The sequence below is a fragment of the Sinocyclocheilus rhinocerous genome, unplaced genomic scaffold (genome assembly GCF_001515625.1).
Source record: "Sinocyclocheilus rhinocerous isolate Xijiao unplaced genomic scaffold, SAMN03320098_v1.1 scaffold3376, whole genome shotgun sequence".
NCBI lineage: Eukaryota > Metazoa > Chordata > Actinopteri > Cypriniformes > Cyprinidae > Sinocyclocheilus > Sinocyclocheilus rhinocerous.
This window is the reverse complement of record NW_015652329.1, coordinates 38,705-58,234: the sequence shown is the minus strand read 5'-3', so window position 1 is coordinate 58,234 and position 19,530 is coordinate 38,705. Positions and strand designations below refer to the sequence as shown.

At 35.9% G+C, this 19,530-nt stretch overlaps 1 protein-coding gene and 1 long non-coding RNA gene across 6 annotated transcripts; both read right to left on the bottom strand.

The window, feature by feature from the left end:
• Window positions 1-5,460: 5,460 nt before the first annotated feature.
• LOC107714819 (uncharacterized) lies at window positions 5,461-8,504 on the bottom strand. 5 transcript variants are annotated; one of them, XR_001637031.1, is made up of 4 exons: window positions 7,970-8,348; window positions 6,986-7,043; window positions 6,581-6,805; window positions 5,461-5,880 (listed from the first exon to the last, which is right to left on the bottom strand). It is a non-coding gene; the product is annotated as an uncharacterized LOC107714819 (long non-coding RNA). The 5 variants fall into 5 exon arrangements; XR_001637032.1 differs by having other exon boundaries at window positions 5,463-5,880; window positions 6,691-6,805; XR_001637030.1 differs by lacking the exon at window positions 5,461-5,880 and adding an exon at window positions 8,363-8,504 and having other exon boundaries at window positions 6,462-6,805; window positions 7,970-8,096.
• A 4,803-nt stretch (window positions 8,505-13,307) lies between these two features.
• On the bottom strand, window positions 13,308-18,937 carry LOC107714818 (vitelline membrane outer layer protein 1 homolog). Its single transcript, XM_016520782.1, has 9 exons — window positions 18,866-18,937; window positions 18,573-18,684; window positions 18,355-18,482; window positions 17,051-17,116; window positions 15,919-16,131; window positions 15,268-15,401; window positions 15,009-15,122; window positions 13,595-13,776; window positions 13,308-13,482 (listed from the first exon to the last, which is right to left on the bottom strand). The coding sequence occupies exons 1-8, from the start codon at window positions 18,935-18,937 to the stop codon at window positions 13,596-13,598; spliced, it is 1,020 nt and encodes a 339-aa protein (XP_016376268.1). The 3' UTR covers window positions 13,308-13,482; window position 13,595.
• Window positions 18,938-19,530: the final 593 nt, after the last annotated feature.

Below are 19,530 nucleotides of genomic sequence, written 5' to 3'. Positions count from 1 at the left end.
AAACTAAGAACAAACATAGTTATTTCAACAAAAAAACATCAAATTTGAAATGTAACGCAGGGAATTCTGGGAATGTCAATTTACGGTTATTCACTGTAAATTATAGTCTTTTTCACTTCCAAAAACGGTATACTACCGTAAAATTACATGCAATGTCCAATACAGTTTTTCACCGTATATAGTAGGGGAATTTACCGTTAACCATTTAACAGGCTTTTACTGTAGCATTTTTACAGTCTTTAACCGTTAAATTCACGGTCATTTTTTACAGTGAACGCAATTCAACAAAAACTTTAACCACAGTGATCAGAATTAGAGAACAGTAACCACTGTAGCATGAAATATTATTACAACTAAAATTTTGGAGGGTTACAGCTGTCAGAAATGAGTAGGAGGTGTAGAGGCCCTGCTTTGAATGACTTCAGCACATCTGCGGCCGCAGGACTTCACTAGTTTCTCACACTGCGCTGCTGTGATCTTGGTCCGCTCCTCTTCCACTCTCTTCCATAGTTCGGTGACTAATGGGTTTCTTAGCCATACCTTTGTTGCCAAGGATTCTCCAGAGATTTTCAGTTGGGTTTAGATCAGGACTCTGGGCCGGCCATTTCATTATTTCAGTGTTTTCAGCTTCAAGGAACTGCTTTACCTGTTTTGTAGAGTGACGAGGAGCATTGTCCTGCATGAAAATTGCAGGCTGATTGGGAGATGCTTCTCGGGAAGGAACCGCATGTTGCTGAAAGAGGTTCTGATAAATATTTGCATTCACTCTGCCATGTGTCTGTATAAGAGACCCAACTCCTGCTGCAGAAAACATCCCCCAAACCATGACACCTTTCACTGACTTCTTTATGCACTCGAGGTTCAGTCTTTCAACAGTTTGATGCCAAACTAAATATTTCCCATCAGACCCAAATAAATTAAACTTGCTCTCATCACTAAAGTGAACTCTGGACCAGTTCTCCTCTCTCCACACAACATGCTCCTCAGCGTCTAGCCTTTTGATTCTTTCTGCTGATGATAGGTTTGGTCACTGCAGAGTTTCAGTCCGACTTCTCTTAAACAGATCCTTACCCTGTTCATCGCTGAACTGTCGAGCAATTCCAGCTGCAGTGTTGAACCGATTCCCCATTGAGAGTCTCCGCATTATCCTGTCTTCTCGTGCATTTGTCTTACGTGGACGACCAGCCATTTTGGGGGACTTGAATGAATTAGTGTCAATGTAAAGCGGCAATATTCTAGAAATCACAGATTTGCAATGGCTGAAAGGGTCGTCCCTTTGGCCTTCATCTGGACAGTCTGCCAGTTTAACACCAATAAATTGTAGGTATCTGTAAGTGTTCTCTAATTTTGATCATAGTTCTTTTTCAAATATCTCATTTAAGTTTTTTATACTGTGCTTAAGAATACAATTAATTTATGAAATATGCTTAAAAACTGCCCTTCTACTCCTCTTAGGATAAGTTCAAATAGGACTAAGCAGTGACCTTGAAATTTAGGAAATTGTAGGTTGTTCTCTAATTTTGATCTCCGCTGTACATCAATACATCAATATAAAAATATACAAAAAAAGGAATAAAAATGGTGTGACATCTAGTGATGGCCAACACACACACAAACACACACACACACACACACACGTTTCATGTGTATTTATGTATTTTGGGTGTGATTCACATTTCTAAATATTTTCCCATATAACACAGGAACATTTTGTCTCTTTAGCCTTCTTCTCCCAGGAAGGAACATGTTCAAGCAGGTGATATGGACTTCGCTCAGTGTTGGACAGGCAGGCCTATTCCAGTGCAGTATCCAGATTTGTTTGCTTCAGGGGAATTTTTCTCATTTTTACTGGGTTGTGGCTTTTCTCTCTCTTTCTTTGCATGTCTCTTTGCACAATGTTCTTGATTTACACATATAGGGTGATATCAGGTAAATTGGGCCACTTTTTGGTTAATCGCTTGGGACACTAACAAAAAACCCATGTATAATATTTAACTGTGTTCTTATGATTAATAAGGACTGTTTTTAATATTTTTGTGTTGAATTGATGTAATAAAATATAATTGTTCCGGCCCTACAGGTTTTGAAACATTAGCTGCCCACATTTTTTGAGATAGCAGTGTTCAGGTAAAATGGGCCGGCTGATCAGCAAAAATGGGCCAGTCAAACTGCAAAGTGAAATAGAGACATTTCTGATAAAACACATTTAATTATATTTAATTTTATAATGTAACAGTGTAACATTGCTATTAAATTACATTAAAACATCAATTCCAATCAATTTCATCAACAAAACAAATTTCATGAAAAAATGTAACAATAACAAGTAGTGTTATGGCAACAGTTTAAAAGTTAACAGCCAATGACTGCAAATAATTTCGAAGAGAAGAGATAAGACACTCAAACCTTTCAATCAATTTCATCAATAAAACATAAATTTCATTTAAAAAAATTTAACAATAACCTGAACAACTAGTGTGTGTGTGTGTGCACGCGTGATCTGAAGGTTTTTCAAAAACAGTCTTGACAGATAAAGCCGTCATCATCAAAAATGCCATTCTCTTCACCACATACTCTTCAACACATACACATCCTCACTAACATGCACACACAAACATAGTCGAGCACACATAAACACACATCACATACAAACACATTTAGAAGGTAAAATGTGAAAAAGGTGTCACAAATGCAGTAATACAATATATTAATAATATAAATAATTTTTAATAAGAGAAACCACCAGAATTTCTGCTTAAACTCAACTCAGAAGGTGGCCCATTTTAACAGAAATTAATGGCTCATTTTATCTTAACACATTCAGGTAAATCGGGCCAGTAACTAAAAATACATACTCTTCAACACACATACACATGCCTCACTAACATGCACACACAAACATAGTCCAGCACACATAAACACACATCACATGCAAACACATTTAGAAGGTAAAATGTGAAAAAGGTGTCACAAATGCAGTAATACAATATATTAATAATATAAATAATTTTTAATAAGAGAAACCACCAGAATTTCTGCTTAAACTCAACTCAGAAGGTGGCCCATTTTAACTGAAATTAAAAAATGTATTGTTGTGCTTTTGGATGTCAGAATCAGAATGCAAATTTTTTTAGAATAATGTCATCAAACACGCCATTTGAAGCTAAACGCAGACGTTTAAACGAACAAACTATTGATGAAACCTGCTACGATTACCCTACTTTTAAAGTATAAATTTGATTTAAACAATAGGTCTATATAATATTCACATAGGGGACATATTGTATTAGCCCTACTGTTAAAGCATGAAATACTATTTAAACCTATAACATTTTACATTACATTTAGCCTACCTATTTTATCTCACAATTCTGACTCTTTATTTTCTCGCAAATGCAAGTTTAAATCTCCTAGTTCGGACTTTATAACTTGATTTACCTCAACAATTGCGAGTTTGCCAATTCTGAGGGGAAAAAAGCCATTCGCAATTCGCATACTATCCGTCCTAAATAGTATTCGAAAATAGAATTAGTATGTCCCAAATCATAGTACGTTTAAAAAAGTATGCCAAAGATTCCCGGATGGTCTACTACTTCCGGTTAGAATTCGAAGTGCAGATCGATGCACACTCGATGCATGACGAGGATTCAATTAGAACTACAAAAACGCATTAAAAGTGTTTTTAAAAACTACAAACATGGCGGATATAGGCCTACGCGACCAACGGACAGGTAGATAAACGGATTTGAGTGATAAATAATCAATGTCTAACCTGATGAAAAAATATAAATGTAATGCTATCCGCGTTATATTTCATCTGCAGCAACACTGTGAACTTTTATAATGATACGTTTGGTCATTAACTTTTAAATGCATCATTATGCAAACACATGAGCAGAGTTCTGGGCCTGATAGTCCTGCAACTAGCAGATCAACGTACCTCTTAATTTCTCTCCAATACGGTAAGAAATCAAATTAAACTAAATGTGGATGATGTTAACTGTGATAAGATGATTGACAGGGCAGTTTAAACAGCGACAGAATGCACGTAACTAAGCAACAGAGCGTCCATTAAAGAAGCAGCTATGACGAAGTAGTATGTCCCAAAGCTTGCCTACTATTCTTCTACATACTCAAAAGTAGGCTATGTACTTTTTCTTCACAAAAAGAGTAGAACTACAAACACGATTAAAACGCGTTAAAAACTACAAACATGGCGGTTAGAGGCTTAGAAAAAGGGGTTTGAGTCACTAATATTCAACATTTAACCTGGTAAAAAATATTTATTTAATGTTATCTGTGTTATATTTAATCTGCAACAGCAATGTAAACTTTTATAAACATCCGTTTGGTCGTTAACTTTTAAATTCATCATTGCATAAAATATGAGTTCTCGGCATGAAAGACCCGCGACTGGCAGATCAACGAGCTACTTCTTTTCTCTCCAATACGGTAGGAAGTTAAATTAAATGCAATGTGGAGGATGTTAACTGTGACAAGATGATTGATTGGCAGGCCAGTTTACAGTGACAGGGTGCGTGTATCTATGCGACAGAGCGTCTGTTAAAGACGCAGTTGTATGACGTGATAGTATGTCCCAAAGCTTGCCTACTTTTCTACTACACACTCAAAAGTGTGTACTTTTTCTTCACCAAAAGAGTACATACTTTAGGGCGTAGTATAAGTAGGCACATTGAGACGCAGCACATGTTTGTTCATCAATCAAGAGCCATTCTGCTGTTAAAGAAAGACCTGGAGCTGGAGCTGTCAATTCAAGATCTTCTGTTGAACAGAAAATAGAAGATATTTTGAAAAAATACTATGGAAATCAATGGTGCTCATCAACTGTTCGGATACTAACATTTTTCAAAATATCTTCTATTTTCTGTTCAACAGAAGAAAGAAACTCATGCAGGTTTGAAACTAGTGGAGGGTGAGTAAATGATGACAGAATTTTTATTCTGGAAGTGAACTAATCCTTTAATTTACATGGTGTGTTTTTTTTTTCATTGATATGTTAAATAAGGAAAAAATTAATTGTAGACTATATGTTTGCTTTGATTCTTGACATCTTCATTTGCTGTTAAATTTGAGAATCTCCAAGCCTGGAATTAATAAGCATGAGTTTTGTGGTTAGCCATCCAAACTGTTTTCCAGCGCTGCAGATTTTGCTCTAGATGGTGTCATTGTCTTTTTCAGCCTTTTCAACTCGCTCTAAAAACTGATCTAAATCTGTGTTTCATCAGGCTGCAACCATTAATTATATTATTCATTGGGGAAAAATCTAAATATGATACCATGTAAACATTGAGGCATTTAGTTATGTGTGCCAAAGCAATACTGGAACCATGAGAACATGAGGGTGAGGAAATATGATAATATTTTATTTTTGGCTGAACCCTCCTTTGAATAGATCATTTCAGTGGCTCATTTTGTCCTCAGCCTTACTCTGTGATTTGATGAATAATGTAAATAGTTTGGTTTTGTACTGATGATAATGATCATTTAATAAAGAAATGATCAGCTATCAGAGATTTCATCCTTTATCCATGTTGTGAAGCAATAACACATTTTCATAATAAGCTATTTATTTATAGCTGTCGTCAGAATGTTTTATAGTGAAGACTCTCTCTGTGACACATACTTCTCTACATTTAAAAATCAGTTTTACAATAAAGTGTAGAACCATAGGCCTACAATTAATAACGAAGAGCATTTGTCAACCATTTGATACTTCATCCTGTGGCGATACACATCAATTTACAGTACAGCAGATACAAAGTTATAAAGCAGAATGTACATATACACAATATTTACATATATATTTGAAGATACAGTCAGCTCCAGCTTTGAGATGTAAGGTGGGACCAATGAACATTCCTGGTGGGCAAAAAAAATTTAAAAATTTAAAAAAAACTCACAATAATAAAGTAAACAGTCAGTAATAAAATAAGAACAAATGAACACATTACAAGCAACAGCACAAATAAATACAACTGAACAAGCGGCTTTAAGTTTCGCAATAGTAGCTATTTAGATACAAAATACTATAATGTATAAATTAAATATAACTTAATCCTTATTAAAGTTAAAGAAGTGAAGTCCAGAGCAGGTTTAAGCAAAGCGATTTTTTTTTCATTTTCTTTTGTTTTTTTAAATTCCCATTAATGACACAAGACAGCAGCAGGTTTATAAAGCTGTTTTTTCTCCCAACTATTCTTTTAGACATTTTATTGTAACTCAGTTAAGATTGTTTTGACGAGGATACTCGCCAAACGGCCACAAATTTCACTTAATTTTGTGTGTATATGTCTATGCATGATGAGACCCGAAATTGAATTCAGTTCAGTAATGTCTGATATGTGCTCTCTGTGTGCGAAGAGAAAACAGCAAGTACTGTTCTAAAAAAAAAACTGAAATTTTTCTGCCAGGACATTATCCATTAATTTTACGGACAACCCTAAAACACAATGCAATGCAATGCAAAATTCCAAGTACACCTGTAAAAAATCAATACGGAAAATTCCCTTAAAGACTTACATTCTCTCTACTTTCTAAATAACAAGTGGGGTTTTCATACCAAGCTGCCAAAGAGCTAAATCTCCCTCAAAATCTGGAGCTGAATTGAACAGTGCAGCATTTTTGCAGCCGGTTGTTATTAGGCGTGGGACCAGGGTGTGGACCAAGCACCTGATTGGATGGAGCCGGGCCCGGAAACAATGAACTACTGCAGCTCCATTTGAAGAAACGTGAGAGATTCATAGAGGTTTGTCTTGTTGGTGTTCAGATGATCTGCTGGAGGACACTTTAATACACAAAAGAGAAAATAAAGCCAGAGAGACAGAGAAAGAAAGGCGTTTCACTTGACATTTCACTGATCAGCATCTGAGAAACATTTGAGCTACTGAAGATCAGCTGAACACATCTTAAAATATTTAAAACTTCAGCTTAGTCTTGAGTCTGTCTCTGTACATGAATCACTCACCTCGTCTTTGATTGAGATACATCAGAATGACTCTCAGGTTTTTCTGCATCATGAGAGACTGAAGATGCAAAATAATACTGATTATAATTATCCTCATATAGTTTTTATGTGCTGGATGAATTATTGCATGTTAGGAGAGGTGCATGAAGATGATGATAACGTAAAGGGGAGTAAGAAAAAGTTAGCTGCTCTCGGTTTATAACTTCAAGTTACTCCAATGATACACAAAAAATCGCAAGCAACTAAAAAGTGACTGATTATACCACTGTTTGGATTCACTGTGATTTCTGTTCAAGTCTTAATCTCTTCTTCAAGGATTCATCAGAGCTATTAAAGGGGTCATATGATGCTGCTAAAAAGAACATTATTTTGTGTATTTGGTGTAATGAAATGTGTTTATGCGGTTTAAGGTTCAAAAAACACATTATTTTCCACATACTGTACATTATTGTTTCTCCTCTATGCCCCGCCTTTCTGAAACGCGTCGATTTTTACAAAACTAATCGGTCTGAAAAGCGAGGTGTGCTCTGATTGACCAGCTATCCAGTGCGTTGTGATTGGACGAATACCTCAAGCGTGTGACGGAAATCTTACACCCCTACCATACTGTTATGATGCCCTGTCAGGCCGGAGCGAGTATGGGTCACCATACTTGGCCACATGTCACGTCACTTTTCACTTTTTCACTTTTCACTTTTCAATATTACAGCGAGAATAAAAGTTACTCCTTCTTTCTTTGTGTGAACATTTGGGCGGTGTTATGCAAATCTTCCCAGATAGTGACGTAGGTATGTGGGGGCTAGATAGAACGAGATGTTTTAGGTAGGTGTGGCTGACTCTTAACTTTTATAAAGAATATCTCTTTGGATTTGAGACTTTAGTCTTTGCAACTTTACAGATCTTCTTTATGCACCAAGAGCTTGTAACACTCCACAGAGAAAGAAACAATTGAAATCCCATCACATGACCCCTTTAAATACTCACAGTCTGGTTTCAGATCACGCATACTGTTCCATTTAACAAGTTTCTCCGCATTTGCTGGTTTTGATCCACTGGCTTGTGAATCTTCCTCCCTCCTCCTCTTCATCGCTCTCCTCTACTTCTTTCGTTTCTGTGTTTTCCAGAACAAATTTTAGTAGCTAAATAAACTGCGGGGCATTAACGTATTGTTTTCAATAAATAGACTAGATGTCGAACGGTCCACGGCACAGTTTTACAAAGCGTTTAAATACAATACAACTTTAAAATAAGCACCTTATTATTAGCTTTAAGATCCACAACGATGAAATAAAGCAATGTCCACAGAAACAGTAAATCCAGAGTTGTTGTGATCAGTTTAATCCGTATCACTACAAAAGAAAAAGTGTTTACACGAACCTTAAATAGGAGTTAACTTAGGACGTCCCATAACGTGACCAAGAACTGAATCTCTGTCTGTTTATAGTTTACCATTTTTTCTTCTTACGTACTGGGACTAGGCTACGTGTTCTCCGGCGCGTAGTAAGCAGGCGTCGACAGTTCTTATGTGAGCAGAGCAGCACAAGTGTGCCAAAAAAGTTGATAAGCATCATGCATTCAGGGTCTTATGCTGTGCCCCGAATGCATCACTTGGAAAGTTTCAAATATCTGCGTAGCTTGCTTATTATACAACGTCAGAATCAAACATTGCAGTTTGCGCTTTCACATCCAAATAGATGAATAAAAAATGCTGGATTTTAATCTTAAACTGCATTCGGCCTATACGTGTTATTTAATGTGAATTTTATGATCTGACATTTGAATGTGAAAAATCCCAAACTGCACATAAAACTAAAGTCCTAAAAAAAATAAAATTAAAGTTACTGACACACACACACACACACACACAAATCATTCAATAGGCTCCTGAAGCAGAGACGGCACAAGACTTAAAAATTAAAGTGATATTACGTTTTTTATGCATGCATCTTTTTTCATATATCTTACTAGTAAATTACTTTGACAATTAGCCCTTAAAGGTATAGTATGTAATATTGACAGCTAGCGGTTGAAATCAGAATCGACGCTCACGCGGGTTGCCAGATTGAAGACACAGAGCAGGAAAGATAGATTAATAAGTTGATTTCTCCGCGTTGTGATATGCTTCTGGTCATGGAGCTTTTTAGATGGATTCCGAGGCTTTATAGGTCGGGTAGAATGCGATCTCTGACCCAGTTCATTTGCGGGTTTCAATGGCTGCAGCATGCTGTGTTTTCTGCGAACTGGCAACCCGTCCTGCAAGTCAAGTGTTGTTGTTTTTTTGTCAAGTTGTATCATCTTAGGTTGTGCCCCATATAGAACGTTTAAAATATTTGTGTAGCCTACTTATTATATAGCCCACCTCTGTCACTGGACTGAGTTTTATAGCCTATTTCTGAGAATGTTGTGTTCCATAAAACAGACATGAGTTTGCTCTGAAATTAATTTCTGCCATCTAGTGGTTGAACATGAAAATAACAGTTTGTTCAAGTCTTATTTTCATGTTCTTATCTTTGCTTATTTTTCATTACAATACTTGTAAATAACTAGCTCTTAAAGTACCTGTATTTTTCATTGGTTGTATTATATTCTATAGACCAGCAAGAACATCCTGATAATACAATGCAAAGCTTATGAAAGTATAGTTATAGTGAAAGAACTGCTGGAGGTGTAAATCAATTGTGTTTTACAGTTACAAAACCACCATATGCTCATTTTAAAAAAAAAGCATCTTAGTTTTACACATTTCTTTGTGACAGGCTAGGACACATTTGTCGTATAATATTTATTGCGCACTGCTGCAGTGCAAAACCAACATCAACAATAAACAAAACAAAAAACACTGAAGTATTGCAATAAATTCTACCACGGGCAGAATGACTAAAACATAGACACTTGTTCGGGTATAGACACTGACACTTTCACAAAGAATCTTTCAGTAAAAATAATACAGACACAAAATCTCTGGTGATCTTTTGGTTCAAGCATCTCAAAAACAGTGATAATTGTGCACTTGACCTCATTTATGACAGTAGATAATCAGATGTGTTTCAGGTATAAAAAAAAACAAAACACTTTTGTATTCCAGTCTCATTCTGAATCATTGACTGAAAGTGATTTGAAGAGCATTCTGCCAGTTAGATCAACTGCAGCTTTCTAAAGAGAAAACACAATATCAAGATTTATATTGTGATTTATACAGATTAATTCCCTGTATGTATGAATTGGGGATTTCTTACCTCATCTTTGAATTTCTCTGTCGCATCAGAAAGACACGCAGGGCTTTCTTGATCAAGAGAGACTGGAAGAAAAATGAAAACATGTTTAGAAACTGTATTTCAATGCTTTCGACTCTTCTTGTCATAAACATCCACATCATGAGATATATGATATTATTTGATATGTGTGTTTTCTTACAATTTGGTTGAAATATTTCAATGCTGTTCATCTTGTGCACTTTTAGATGTTCTCTGGATCCACAGGCATTTTCTTTTCCTCTCTTTGTTGGTTTTTCCTGCTGTGCAAGTTTGACTTCATTGCTCAGTGCAGTTTCTTTTCTCTGCATTTCAGTCTTTTCAGTTGCATTTTCTGCTGTCATTTCTTTTTGTTTTCTTGTCATTTTACTGTCTGTACATCATAAAACTCATTTCTCAAGTTTCAGAGGAGACTGAATGCACAAGAGCTGCAGAAGATATAAAATATTGCTAATTAAACATGTAATTCAGACTTAATAACAATAGCATTACAGAGTAATCACAGGAATACAGTGGAGTCCAAACGTTTGAGACCGCATTGAAAATCTGAGAACATTTTTGTGAACTTTTGTGTTTTTTATTAGTTTTATTTGTTAGTTATTAAACAATAACCAATTTTTCTATTCATCAAAGAATACAGAAAAATATAATAATGATATTTATTTTAATTTTAATTTTTAAAACAATATTTATTTAATTGTAATATTTAGCAGCACAATTGTTTGCAATATTGATAACAAAGAACTATTATTAATAATTCAGCATCAATAATAATTGATTTTGCACCAATTCAGCATATTCCAATAATTTTTGTTATGGCTGCAGAAAATTCAGCTTTGCCATTTGTTTTTTTTTTTTAATTAAAAAAAAAAAAAAAAAAAAAAAAAAAAAAAAAAAAAAAAAAAAAAAAAAAAAAAAAAAACATTAAAAATGTAAACATGTAAATTGAGTAAATTTTGAATTTTGAAAAACAAAGACAAAAAGTATTTACAGGTCACCACTTATTGGTCAGATTTAATTAAAGTGTATGCAAATGAGTCATTATTGATTATCTGAACTCCCGTAAAGAGTCCGATTTTCTTGCTTAATGAAGTAAACAAGAGGATCTTTAAAACATTCTCAAATCAAACCGAAAGAGTGACACACTTTAACTTTTCACTCAAATTCTGCAACATAGTTTGTAATTTAAAAATGTTTTAGCTTAAATTAGAACTGTGCAAAATCATAATCTGTATCTAGAAATGCAATGCAATTTCATATATTCGACAGCATTCACACTCACCTAAATCCACGTCTCAAAACTTGTATGAGTTGACAGAGCTCTGTAAATATTTATTCCTTTTTTAGTTCTATTAGTACTCCTATACTTCTATTTGTTCATTTAAATCCATGGAGAAACATCAAGCCTGGTATCCAGTAATTAAAACAAAGATCATCTGATTCAACCAGGAAATATTTAGCACAGCTTCAGTGACGCACAAAGTAACTGGAGATCATTCATGAACTGGTCTGACTGCTTTTCTTTCTTTTTATATCAGCCAGGGCTGCATTGCATTAGTGTGAAGAACATTTGAATGATCTAAAGAACCTTTTGTGGAATGGAAAGGTTCCATGGTTGTTAAAGGTTCTTTACAGAACCATCAGTGCCAATAAAGAACCTTTTTTTTTTTTTTTTAATGGAAAGTTTCCTTAGAACATTAAAATCTTTTAATATTAAATTTGAAATATTAAATTCTTATTCATGAACAATGAATATAAGAACAATATTTTTTTTTTCCTGAATATGATAGGTTTTTGAAATAAGGTCTGTGGTGGATACTAATAAAAGATTTAAGAAGAATAGGGTATAAACAGAAAATATTTTGCAATAATGACCTAGCAAAGAACATTAAAATCTTTTAATATTAAATTTGAAATATTAAATTCTTATTCATGAACAATGAATATAAGAACAATATTTTTTTTTTCCTGAATATGATAGGTTTTTGAAATAAGGTCTGTGGTGGATACTAATAAAAGATTTAAGAAGAACAGGGTATAAACAGAAAATATTTTGCAATATGACCAAGCAAAAGATGAACCCGGAGTAGACATTAAGCAAAAAACAAAAAAAAAGAAAAACGTCAGAAATCTTTTCATGTAAAACAAAAGTCTGACGTTTAGTAAAGCTGAATCATATAAATCATGTTACTGATCAAACTGCCACCAGATCCAAACGTCACTACTAATTTTAGCAAATCACCCTCTTTGGGCAATGCTTTTTCATATGAGTCTGTAGATTAGATGACTCCCACAACATGAAGAGCACCAGTACGCTTCTCTCCAGTATGAATTCTCTCATGTTTTCTCAAGGTTGATGAGTGAGTGAAACTCTTTCCGCAGTGTGAGCACTTGTAAGGTTTCTCTCCAGTGTGAATCCTCTGATGGTTTTTTAAAGTGCTGGCTGTAATAAAGCTCTTCCCACAGTCAGAGCACAAATGAGGTCTCACTCCAGTATGAATACTCTGGTGTTCTTTTAAACTTTGCAGATGTGCAAAACTCTTTCCACAAAAAGAACAAACATGAGGCTTCACACCAGCAGGAAGTTTAAGGTGTCTTCTTAAGTGTGAAGCCACAACAAAAGTTTTCTCACACTGATCACAGCCGAATGATTTCAGTCCAGTGTGAGAGAGCTGATGAAAGCTTCTGGATACAAAACTCTTTCCACACTGAGTGCATGTGAACGGGTTTTCTCCGGTGTAAACTCTCATGTGATCCTTTAAAAAGCTGATTCTTTTCAGAACTGTTTAATGAAAGGATCTTTGGGGAGCCAAAAATGGTTCTTCTATGACATTGCTGCAAAAGCCACCTTCTGGAACCTTTATTTTTATTAAAGGTTCTTCATGCAACCATCAATGCCTGACTTACCCTGAGTCTAAACCCTGCGGCGTATGTTCCAGTTGGACACCTGTGTTTTTAGATAGAAACGTTAATGCTGATATTTGGTGCCTGATCAGGAGTCTCCAGCTAAGGCAAGAAAATGAAAAAATCACAAATCTACATGAAAGAATAAAAACTCAAATCAATATTTCATATCTATTTATTAATTTATTAGTAAGTAGCTGTGTAATAAGTGGGAGGATGTCTAGTAAGCCGTCATGAGCTGACTGCACATTAAACTATTACATGACACGGTTCATGTTAGTTCATCAGACTCATAATCAATTATTATGATCCATTTGATCTTCTCGCTGTTCTTCTGTACATCTGAAAGAAAAGCGAACCCAGCTAAGTCAGCACTTCGATTGTGTAATCAAACAAACAAACAGTGGTTTATGTGAAGTTGCTTTGTCTGAATGTTTGACTGCGATCACATCACCTTAATCGCAGCAGTACATGCGCACGTCATTGAGAGCGGTGTTGTCTCCACTTCCCTGCGGCTCTTCTATCCGCGTCTTGATACCACAAATCGCTTTTCCTTGACAAGTTGGGCCCCATCTGCCCCACTCGCCCCAGCTTGTGCCATCACCGTGTAGCAAAGACCCTCCACTGCATTTGAATCTGGAGAAAATTCAGATGTGACAATATTTTGATAATTATAAAATAACCAGTACTCACAAAATGTTTCTGTTTTTTTTTTTGTCATATGTAAATTCATTATGTTCAGCTTACCCATTTTTATCATTAAATAGTAATTAATAGTTATCAAGTAATTAATAGTAATTAAATCTTGGAACCCAATGCAGTTTTACCAGGTCTGTGTTTGATGGTTCTGTTTATACAAGTAAGTTCTACTCCTCGAATCTGATTGGTCGAGCAGTGTTCCAAGAGTGCTGATATTTAGTCACAGCACTGAGACTTTTCACTGTTTGTCTGATTCCGCTCGTCTGTGTTTATGGTGTTCCAGAGTTTGTGAGCGGTGTGAAGTGGAAACGGAGCGGGTTTGTGAAAGTCAGAGTGCTTGTGTTTTCTCTCGCTCCGTGACCGCTCAGAGCGGGTTTCTCTCACTAGTGAGTAAATGGCATTGGAGGAGAAGAAATATATGAACTAACTGGAGAATTTTTGTCTGAAGTAAAAGTTACTCGATATTAAAGTGGTCATGAATTTAGAAATCAAATTTCCCCTGATCTTTTGACATATAAGAGGTCATTGCACTGTAAAAACATACTGTAAGTTTCAGAACGTAAAGGGAAAGTCCACCCAAAAATTAAAATTCTGTCATCATTTATTCACCTTCTAGTCGTTCCAAACCTGAATGAGTCTTTTTCTTCTGTTGAGCACAAAAGAAGATATTCTGAAGAAGGTTGGTGAACAAACATTTGATGGGAGCCATTGAATTTCATTGTATTATTTCCATACTGCGGCATCTGTTTGGAACACCCACATTCTTGAGGGCGAGTAAATGATGACAGAATTTTCATTTTTGGGTGAATTATCTCTTTAAAACTTTGTTAGTCCAAAAACGGGGTTTATTGCCAAAATGACTCGTTTTTCACTTCCTCCTCTTTATTATGTAATAGGCACCGGACTGCTTGCACAGACAGATCAATGCTTCATCATCGCCTCTTAGACTCACTAACATTATAAAATAAACAAAAGTAATTCATGACCCCTTTAATTTATTGTTTATTGAACTGTTGTATAAAAGCAATATCACACAGTTTTGCTCTTGTTTTGAATGTCAGTCATGTGATCATCTCTGTGCACAAGCACAGCCATGCTCACATTCAGTGATATTAATTATACAGATTTAACAACAAAAAACAATATGACTTATTCCACCACATACTCACCTGATGTTGTTTACGGCCGTGTCGTCTCCAATTCCTTGGAAAGATTCGACTCTCAGCTGAAAAGCAGTCAAGAAACAACAAGGACACCATTTGATTTCGGTCCACTGACCCCAGCTGTGGAAAAACAGGGTTTTATTGATCAAGTCTATTATTATTTTCAAGAAAATCATTTCATTTGTAGCCGTTTCTAACCCTTAATGTAAGAATTCTTAATAAACCTGCTTTGACTGGTTTTATTACTCAGAATCTGAGCCATTACCCTCCTACTTCTGACTGAACTGAGGCGTAGTCCTCATATAAGCCCAATGAGGCTCTCGATGGGCGGATACAGTGAAGACGAATCCCAGTGAGTCCTTTGTTATCATCCCAAAAACCATAGGAAGGTTCATCAACCTTAAAAAAAAAACTATCCACCATTTGAGAGAGAGAGAGACACAAGCAGTGTTTTACAGATAACTCGAACACAACCCATAGTAACATTCATCTTCATGTTCTTTAGTATTAAGAAATCTTAAGCAGGTGCAGCTCCCTGGAGATACCTGCACTGTAAAAAATGATTGTGATTTTAACAGTAAAAGACTGTAAAAATGCTACAGTAAAAACCTGTTAACTGGTTAACAGTAAGTTTCCATACTATATTCGGTGAATAAATGTAATTACATTTGAAACACGGTATTTTATTGTGAATTTAAGTTAAGTCTGTAAAACCTAAAATGTTGCTACCATATTTTTTACGGTGAAGTTCTGGCAACCACAGCTGCCGGTATTTTACCGTAAATGTCACAGATTTTTTTTTACAGTGTGGATATGAATTACTAACAGCGACTGAACCTTCAGTCACCAGTTCACATGTTTAACCACTAAGAAACCCCCATAATTACTGTAATTCAGTCAAGTAAGCCCGACTTACCTTCAGACTGAACCCTGCGGCGTACATTCCACTCGGACACATGTCCTTAAACCCCCACGACCCCCAGTTCATCCCATTGGACACAGTCAGCCATGATCTGTAATGTCTGTTGACGCTTCGCGCAGAACGTCTTCCTGCGGTCTGAACACTCACATGCAGCCCATTAATGACTAACAGCACAGAAAGGAAGTGATGCATCGCTGCAGCACTGGCCTGATCAATAAAAATACTGATGAAATTAATTCTGTTTGGTTTAGTAAACACCCAAAGGCAACAGTTGTTTGTTTCTTTCTGGGTCGTCTGTGGTCTGTCAGCAGAACCTGTCTGTTTCTTTATTGAGCCGATCAGTACTTCTTCATATGCATTTATACAGTTCATCAGTGTTATGATATCCTGCTTCAAGCCAATCAGCGCAGCTCCGAGCGCTCGGAAATAACCTGCAAATATACAAACACTGATCCAACAAAAATATCTGCAGGCCTATGTTTGACCGTGAGTGACCATCCAAAGTGTTTTACTTGGTAATATGCCTCTAAAATACTGAGTTGCTTGTTTGATTTTATATCTTTAATGATTCAGACAGAAATATTTATAAAATAAATGCTGGGCATTTGCTTACAGGTTTACTGACATTTCCTGATGTAAATATCAATGCTTGCAAGTAAGCACGAGTTAAAGGAACAGTTTGGCTAAAAATGTAAATTCAGTCATCATTTATTCTCCCTCGTGTCGTTCCAAACCTGTATGACTGTCTTTCTTCCGACGGGCACAGTGAGAATTTAAATAGCTATCATAAAGTATTTTCTTGACTGCTGAATATGTCTTCTGAAAAAAACAACAACATAAAAACAAGAATATATCATATATATCGGATCAATTAGCTAAAAAAAAAAAATCTGTTTATCATTATTATTGTTCCATCCAGTAATCAGACACATTATTCAAAACTAAAATGATTGTGGATATTAAAGTCAATGATCTGCATGTTAACACAATCAGCTCAAATGCTGCTCATTGCCAGTAAAAGCATGAGCCCTTTGAAACAGCTTTGATTGATGAGTTCTCAATATTAATATTAAACAGATACTGTGAGCAGAAATCAACACTGAACACCAGCTCGAGTTCATGATACGAGAGCAATGAGGTCACATGACTCTCCACTTCCCAGCTCGAGTTCTTCCGTTTCCAGCTGATGAAACTTCAAAACAATAACATCAGAAATATAGCCGCAAGCTGCAATCATCTGGATCTGATCACAAATATCTCATGCAGATGAATACTGGAGGTGATATGATTGAAATGTGTGTGTGATACACAGTATGATACTGGATCTTATAGCTCATTTTCCATTTTTCTGATTGGCAGATCTCTATTCAGGATTATGACTACTGTAATATTTTGCCAATAGTGCCATCTCAAGTTAAATGAAGACATTTTAATACATATGTTACACTCTTAAAAAAAATTTAAAAAAAATTTTTTTTTTTTTTTTGCAGTGATTCCACATTTTGAAAACCTTTCAGGGAACAGTTCCTGAAAGAATCATTAATTTATTAGTGTGAAGAATAATTCAATAATCTAATGAGCCTTTTTCTACTATAAAGAATCTTTTGTGTTTCTACAGATCTCAAAAGATTCTTCATTGAACCATCCCTGCCAGTAAAAAAAAACATTATTTTTAAGAATTTAGGATTAAAATATGCCCTCAGAAATGTAACAAAGTTTAGGGTAGCATGGATGAAAGTATTGCTCATAAATGTAGTGTTCCTGTTAAAGTTCACTGTTCATTCCCAGGAAGTGCATGAACGGATAAGACAATTACTTTGAATGCAGTGTAAGTCGCTTTAGATCGAATCGTCTGCCACATGTTGTGATAAAGGATGAGACTACAAGGTGCTTCTTAGAAAAAGACTTTAATGCTGATATTTGGCACAAAAATAATTGAATTAATAAGCGGGATGATGCAGTCAGCTTTTTTGCTTTTTTGAGGGGTCTTGATTGTCCTGTTAGGATTTAGTTTGTGATAATGACTGGCTGACTGTGCATTATCCCTTACAAAAATATGTTAGCTCATCATAGTATTTGATCAATTATTACTGTTCTCCTTGTCGTCTTCTTTACACCTGAAAGAAAAAACAAACACAGTTGCTCTGCAGTATGTGGCCGTCTGAGTGTTTGCTTGTAATTGCATCACCTTAATCACAGCAGAACATGCGTGCGCGTCATTGAGAGCAGTGTCGTCTCCTCTTCCTTGGGAAGATTCGACTTTAAACCGGAACGCAGTCAAGAATCCAGAAGGACACCATTGTCCACTGACCCCAGCTGAAGAAAAAACGCCAATGAAGTTGAATCAATATTAATTTATAGTTTATACATTTAATGTAAGATTGCTCTGCAGTATGTGGCCGTCTGAGTGTTTGCTTGTAATTGCATCACCTTAATCACAGCAAAACATGCGTGCGCGTCATTGAGAGCAGTGTCGTCTCCTCTTCCTTGGGAAGATTCGACTTTAAACCGGAACGCAGTCAAGAATCCAGAAGGACACCATTGTCCACTGACCCCAGCTGAAGAAAAAACGCAAAGAGTTGAATCAATATTAATTTATAGTTTAAACATTTAATGTAAGATTTTTTTTAATAACTTAAGGCCATTACTGTCCAGCATCTGATTGGACTGTGGCGTAGCCCTTGTGTGAGCGTGATAAGCCTTTGGACGAATCCTGTTGAGTGCTGTATCATCATATAAAGCATAGGAAGGTCCTTCCACCTTAAAACAACAACATTAAGACAGTCCTCCATTAGAAAGCCCAATCCGCAGTAACACTCATCTTGGTGTTCTTTAGTATTAAGCAGGCACTTAAGTCTTTCTGAAATTTGAACCTTCAACAATCAGTCACCGGCTTACATGTTTAACCACTAAGCCACACCATAGTACTATAGATTCTTACCCTGAGACTAAACCCTGCGGCGTACGTTCCAGCTGGACATATGTCGATATACCCCCACGACCCCCATTTCATGTCAAATGTCTGTTTACGCTTTCTGTGGACTGAACACTCACCTGCAGCCCAACAAAGGCTATAGCAGTGAAAACATGGAAAAGAAGTGACGCATTGCTACAGTTAAAATGCTGATGAAATTAAAATTATTGATCAAGCAGACACAGACAGCCAGTGAAGCCTACTACCATAACATTCTCAACTTTATTAAGGAAGATGGGTCATATTTATACAACACAGATTCATACAATAACATACAGGATGTCCTGGGCAACCAATCAAAGTAGTCAGAGGTCAAGCATTACCCTATTTGAATATTAAGAAATATAATAACAATTAAGATCCACGAGCATATGTGTGTGTGTGTTCTGGGTGTGTGTGCTTTGGTTGCCATGATCGTATGGGTGAACCAGTGTGTCCGAGGTCTAGTTCTTGTTTTGTCTAGGTGTGTCTATGATGTGCATATAACGAAAGGAAGTTACACAAGGGCAGTCAAAAGTGAAGCTTAAGAAAAATATATAAGAAATACATAATTAGAATAAGAACTAATACAAGTCTTCTTAAGTCATATGATGCTTTACATGAAGAAATAAATATCCGCAGAACAAACTCAG